Below are 6,465 nucleotides of genomic sequence, written 5' to 3'. Positions count from 1 at the left end.
GGAAGGCCGTCGCCCCGCCCCCTCTCGATAATGATTGGTGGCTCGTCCCTCGAGCCCCGCGTCGATTGGCCCGCGTTCCTGCCACTCTTTTTCAGGCGTGTGGCGCGCACGGCGGGGCGGCGACCGGCGGGAACGGGAACGGCGACGGCGAGCGCGACGGCGGAAGTGGCCGGGGAGCCGAGGTCCCCGTCGACACCATGGTGAGGGCCAGGGCGGCTGCGGCGGGAAGGTGTGGGGCCAGGGGCGTCCGTGTGGGGGTAACCTGAGGCCCGGGAGGCGGGGCCGCCGCAAGACGTCGTGTCTGCCGGTGTGCAGGTCCGCCCGCCGTCCCCCGAGTCCAGCCCCAGAACACACCTTTTGTTTTTAAATTGTGTTTTGTTGATTTGTAAGTGACAGCAGTGGAGCTGCTACCGTGGCTGCGTGGCCTGAGCCTGGAACTGCCACGGTCCCAAGTGGGCGTGGGTTCAAGTCCCGGCTGCTCCACTTCCCACCCAGCTCCCTGCCTGTGGCCTGGGCAAGCAGTGAAGGACGGCCCAAAGCCTTGGGACCCTGCACCCGTGTGGGAGACCTGGAAGAGGCCAGAAGAGGCCAGCTCAGCTCCAGCTCTGGCAGCCACTTACGGAGTGAACTCAGAGCACTGTCTCTCTAAATCTGTAAACTGCCTTTCCAACAACAACAAAAGAATGAAGCCAGGAGCCAGGAGCCTCTCTCAGGTCTCCCACGCGGGTACAGGATCCCAAGGCTTTGGGCCGTCCTCCACTGCTTTCCCAGGCCGCAGGCAGGGAGCTGGATGGGAAGCGGGGCAGCCGGGACATGAACTGGCAGCACAGGGTAGAGGATCAGCCCTTGGAGCCACCAGGCCCACCTCTCTGTGCGTCTTGGTTCTCCGAGTCACCGCTCCCCGACCTGCGTCTCTGGGGTTGCCCTGCATTCCGGCGTGTTTTCCAACCCACCCTCTTCCTTCCCTGGCTCACGGGGCTGCAGGTGTCAGGCCCTCCTGGGTGGTACCCGCCCACCTTTCCCTCCTGTGTTTGTTGAGCAAATATTGACCAACTGAGGCAGGTCCTGTCTCTCCTGCAGCAGGCCCCCTCGGGCCGTGTGTGTTTGGCACTGGGCAAGGTCCACGCCCTGCTGGGAGTTGGCCCGTCTAGCCAGGGTAATAAACACAGAGGATAATTAGAGACCGGGCTGGCCCGCAACGAAATAAGCAGCCAGGGCGGCTCGGGGTGGCCATTAGCAGGGCTGGGCTGGAGCAGGGTGACATGTTAACAGCAACCCCAGAGCTCAGTGGGGAGGGGTGGGGGTGGCAGGGGCAAAGGTCAGGGGCACGAGCAGGCAGGGCCACCCTGGCAAGCCAGAGCTGTAACTTGCTCTAGGGTGGCTTGCCCAGCAGCTTCTGCTGCTTTGGGGCCCCTGGGCTGGGGTGGGGTGGCAGTGGGTCAGGGCACTGTGTCGTCCCCCCGCCACCTGCCGCTGGCTGCCCCCTGCCCAGCAGGTGCGAGTGCCTTACTACCTGTCCTGGTCAGTTGGGTCACTGTGCCCTCTGCCTGTCTGCCCTCCCCCCGCCTCCTGTGGTCTGGGCGAAGGGCCCAGGTGTCAGGTTCTGTCGGGCACAGGGACCACCCGCCATGATTTCCCCACCGGCAGGTTCCCCAGCAGCCAGCAGGAGGCTCCTGTCTGTGGCAGACCCCCTCACCACGCAGTCCCTTCTTCCTCCCACTGTGCCCTTCCAGGAAGCCTGGGCTGGAAGTGGGCCCGGGCATGGCTTCCTGCTGCCCCCTGTCCTCCCTGGGGAAGCCCCTCTGCATGTCCCAGCAGCCCCACCCCTTGCCGTTGTGCCCCATCGCTGGAGAGCTGACAGTCCCTTGTGTGCTGGTCGCCCGGGAGGGGACAACGGCCGGCCCCATGTTAGAAAGGCCAGTGATGGCGGGCAAAGAGGTGTTCTGGAGGCCGGCCTCATAAAGTTCCCATCAGCCATTGCTTGCCCAAGCTAGGCTTTCCAGAATATTCCTCCAATCTCCTCTCATAAGCTTGTGTCTTCCAAGATGGCTCTGTTTCAAAGTGAGGAAGAGGCAGCCGGCTTCCTGTTGGCTGGTTTGATTCCCCCCAGTGCCAAAGCCAGGAGCCTCTTCCAGGTCTCCCATGCGGGTGCAGGGTCCCAAGGCTTTGGGCCGTCCTCCGCTGCTTTCCCAGGCTACAGGCAGGGAGCTGGATGGGAAGTGGGGCCATCTGGACTTGAACCGGTGCCTGTATGGGTTGCAGCCCCCTGAGCTGTCACCCTCTAACACTGGGTGCTGAGAGACCTCCTCAGATTACGTCTGGCCTCAGCCTCCGACTGTCCCCCGCCATCCACAGGGGAGCTGGTTCAGGAGCCCGCACACACACAGAATCCAGGGAAGCGGCTTCCCGGCCGGCTCCCGCGCTGCCCATCCAGCTGCCTGCTCTGGTGCCTGCAAGGCCTCACATGAAGGCTGGCGCAGGCGGCTGCACGCCCGTCCCCCAGCAGGCCCCTCCAATGGCGTGCCAAGTTCCTGGCCCTGGCAGCCCTTTGGGGAGTGAACCAGCAGATTTTTTTTTTCCTTGTCTCTGTGTCACTCTTATCTTTTGCTTTGAAAGATGTTTGAGGTATCTAAAAAAATCGTGTTGTGGGGTTGGGGGGAGCTTGAAACAGTTGCTAGGAAATGTAATTAAGATTCAGTGTGTTTTGCTACACAAGCGGAAGTTAACTGTTACACGATTGATTTCCGCTTTCCCCTAGCTTTCTGTGTTTCTAGTTGCAGGTCAGCTAGCCAGCCCGCCCCCCAGCCATCCCCCCCAGATGGCAGCGGGAGCCAGGAACTGCCTGGGGTCTCCCACCTGGCTGGCAGGGACCTGCTCCCTCCTGGGGCGCCCAGCTGCAGCGGGGAGCTGGGCGGGAGTTAAACCCAGGCATGGCTGCAGTGCCCACCCCTGATGTGACAACTTTTTGTTTCTCTTTGGGTGGTACAGCAGAGAGTGAGAGAGACCCCCTGTGGTGCAAACAGTGTCTGGGTGCCCTTGGACACTCAGTGCCAGGTGGAGGTGCCCTGTCTGTCAGGGAAGGAGTGGCGGGGGCCCCAGTGGGCGCTCCACAGTTGGTTCCGTGTGGCTGCAGGTCCGGAGCCCGCGGGCATGACGAGGCCGGGCCACCACTGGGGGAGATAAGGCCTGACAGGTCACACATGCCCCCATGCCCCCGGCCAGAGGCGTCATGGCTCTGCGGGTGGTGCAGGTGCCAGGCACCCAAGTCATGTGTCCCCGCTTGCCTTTCAGCTTCCCCTGTCATTGCTGAAGACGGCACAGAACCACCCCATGGTGAGTGCGCAGGGGCAGGGGGTCGGGGCGCCCCTCGGAAGAGCGAGTGCGTGCCTCCTAGAAGTGCCAGGCCTGTGTCAGACAGAAGCCCGCATGGGCCCAGCGCGATGGCTCCCCTTGACTGATCCACCTGCCGCCCCGTCAGGGCGCCCACTCGCAGGCCCCGGGGAGCAGGGCCTTGGGCTGGCTGTGTGCTGCGGGGTGCGGGCGTCTTGCGCCCCCACATCCTGCCCTTGTGTCTGCGGAGGAACGCAGAGGTTTCCGTCCACCGTCGCGCCCCGCAGCTGCCCAGGGTGACGGGCTGCAGGGCATGGCCACCGGGGGAGCTGGGGTCAGGAGGCCTTCCATGACGGCACCGCCAGCCCTGTGACATGCGCACGCGTCATGTACACACACACACACACACACACACACACACACACACACCCGCCCTGCTCCTCCCGCAGCTGGTGGAGCTGAAGAACGGGGAGACGTACAACGGGCACCTGGTGAGCTGCGATAACTGGATGAACATCAACCTGCGGGAGGTCATCTGCACGTCCAGGGTGAGCGGCACGGGCGGGGACTCCCGCCCAAGGACCCAAGGGTGTCGCCATGGCAACTGCTGGCACCCTGCTGGCCTCCCTCCAGGCAACTGCACCGCTGCTGTCCCTGGGCTGGGCTGGGCTGGGCTGGGGAGCAGTGGGAAGCCGCAGGCACGCTGGGGGTGAGAGGTGGGGACTGGGAGGGGGTGCAGGAGGACATGGCCCCCCTCCGCATCCCCACACTCGGCTCTGCCCCATCCCCCCGTCTGTCCTTGGCCACTGCCAATGTGGAGCTGGGCTCCCAGGGGCTGCTGGCTGGTCGGCACCCTTCCCCCGGGCCCCAAGGAGAGTGTGGCCGGAGATGGGGGGGAGGGCATAGGACAGGCCGAGTTCTGGGTGGCGGCTGCCACCAGGGTCATGGCTAGGGCCCAGGAGCTAATCTAAGACCAGGAGCCCCAGGTCACCATCCCAGCCTGTGCCCTGCCCTCAGGGGCCGCGGGCAGGAGGAGCCGGCCTGATGGAGGGCTGCCCCACCCGGACCAATGCCTCCTCCGGCCTGGCCTGGGGCCTTGCCCCGCTGAGGCCGAGTGTCCCTTGCAGGACGGGGACAAGTTCTGGCGGATGCCCGAGTGCTACATCCGCGGCAGCACCATCAAGTACCTGCGCATCCCGGATGAGATCATTGACATGGTCAAGGAGGAGGTGCTGGCCAAGGGCCGCGGGCGCGGCGGCCTGCAGCAGCAGAAGCAGCAGAAGGGCCGCGGCATGGGCGGAGCGGGCCGAGGTGGGTGACGGGTGAGGCCGGGTGGGCGGGCAGAGGGTCGTCGGCGCCTGCGGCCCACATGGCAGCCAGGCCACAGGGCACCTGGTGGGGAGGGGGCTGGCCCTGGAGAAGCACCCCGCACCCCGGGCGCCTGTTTTCCTGGCAGGCCTGGTGTGAAGGGGCGGGTGACGCGCAGAGAGGCCTCCCGGGGTGTCCCCCTGCCCGCCTGGGCCCTCACGGGGTCCAGGGATGGCGCGCTGCGTATGCCCTGCCCCATTGGGCCCCATTTGTCCCTCTGGGTGGGCTGTGCGGTGGGGTGTTCTGTCATCACACCCCCGTAAACGATCTTCAGGGAACGGGGGACCCCCGCCTGGGGCTGCACACAGCAGACAGCCCCTTTTCTGTCTCTTGGGAGGCAAGCTTGAGGCCGGGCAGGGGCAGTGCTGGAGTGGGGTGCCCTCGCCCTCCCCCCGGAAGCCTTCCCGGCTTGCTCCTTCATCCACCTTGTCACAGGAAAACGTGCTTGCTGCCCGCAGTCGGCCCTGGTGGCCTGGCCGCACGCTTGCGTCAGCGGGTGGGAGGCTGGGGGGCGAGCAGCTGCCCCCATCCTGGTGTCCACCACACACAGCCGCCTTCCCCTGTCTGCCCGCAGGTGTGTTTGGCGGCCGGGGCCGAGGTGGCATCCCTGGCACAGGCCGAGGGCAGCCTGAGAAGAAGCCGGGCCGGCAGGCGGGCAAGCAGTGAGAGTTCCCCCGGGTGCCCCCAGAGACTGAGTGTTCCCCCAGCCCCCCGCCCTCCTGGTGGCCCCCAGGACTGCTGGGAGGGGAAGGGGGGCGCTGCGGAACCCACCCCGTCACCGCCGCTCGACGCCGGAAGCCTGTTGGGTGTTTACGGTTCTGTGAAGGCCTGGGTCCTCCAGGGCCAAGGCCGAGGCTGACGCGGCTCCCTGCCCTCCGCCCTCCGCTGGCCTTGCCGCTCGAACAGTGGGGGTCTGCACTTCGGGAGCGTGAGGCCCCTCACACGGCCAAGCCTGCACAGACAGCCTCATCGTCGGTGTCAGGGTCGTTAAACCCACCCCCCAGCCCCCTCCCCGTGATGACTGCAGCATGAGCCCAGTGCCACCAGGCCTGGCCAGCGCCCATGCATTGCCCACCTCCTCCTCCTCCTGTTACGAGAATAAATCTGTAGGCCCACCTCGGCTCTGCTGCCGGGCGCTCCGCTCCCCACCGGACCCCAGCGGGGCCCTGCAACATGGGGGAGGTGGGGTGGGGGTTGGCATTGTGGGGAGCCCCGCTTCATCACTGCAGCCAGCTGGGGTCCCTGGGGGAAGGCTTTCCCACAAGGCCCAAGGTCGCCGTGGGCTGCCCCAGGCCCGCCTGAGCCGGAAGCGGCCACCCGGGACCTCCCAGTTTAGTGTCTGCATGAAGACTTGGTCAGGGTCAGTGTTGTGGCTTCGTGGGTTAAGCTTCAGTCTCCCACCCATACAGGGTGCTGGGATCCCCTATCTACAACGATGCCATGTGCCCCACTTCCAGATCCCCTGCCCCAGCTGACATGCCTGCCGCCGCATGGGAGACCCAGGTGGAGTCAGGGTTTCCTGGCCGGCCCTGGCCCTCACAGGGCAGTGACCCAGCTGGTGGGAGCTCTCCCCGGCTGCTGCTCTTGCTCTGCGTCTCGGGTAAATCCATTTAATGAAGACAGAGTGAAAGATGCTGTCACCTCACCGCCCTGGGAGAGGGGAGAGGCTGGCCTGGGCCTGAGCAGGTGTGCTGACCACGGACGGGGCTGGGGGAGGAGGGGCAGGCCCGAGGTGTCTCCACACATGGGCGTGGGTGGTGATCGCTG

General features: G+C 65.7%; 1 protein-coding gene across 1 annotated transcript; it reads left to right on the top strand.

Moving 5' to 3' along the window:
* The first annotated feature begins 132 nt into the window (after positions 1-132).
* On the top strand, positions 133-5,548 carry LSM4 (LSM4 homolog, U6 small nuclear RNA and mRNA degradation associated). The gene is made up of 5 exons (XM_004595786.3): positions 133-200; positions 3,292-3,333; positions 3,780-3,878; positions 4,458-4,641; positions 5,273-5,548. Exons 1-5 carry the CDS (start codon positions 198-200, stop codon positions 5,362-5,364), a joined length of 420 nt encoding a protein of 139 aa, XP_004595843.3. The 5' UTR covers positions 133-197; the 3' UTR covers positions 5,365-5,548.
* The last annotated feature ends 917 nt before the right edge of the window (positions 5,549-6,465 follow it).

This window comes from Ochotona princeps, unplaced genomic scaffold (assembly GCF_030435755.1).
Source record: "Ochotona princeps isolate mOchPri1 unplaced genomic scaffold, mOchPri1.hap1 HAP1_SCAFFOLD_5941, whole genome shotgun sequence".
NCBI lineage: Eukaryota > Metazoa > Chordata > Mammalia > Lagomorpha > Ochotonidae > Ochotona > Ochotona princeps.
This window is presented reverse-complemented; position numbering and strand designations above follow the sequence as displayed.

Bases quoted from the DNA above. Each gene is read 5' to 3' on its own strand.
- LSM4 (XM_004595786.3), top strand. The intron at 3,334-3,779 runs GTGAGTGCGCAG...CTCCTCCCGCAG, and splicing joins CGGCACAGAACCACCCCATG to CTGGTGGAGCTGAAGAACGG. The intron at 4,642-5,272 runs GTGGGTGACGGG...GTCTGCCCGCAG, and splicing joins CATGGGCGGAGCGGGCCGAG to GTGTGTTTGGCGGCCGGGGC.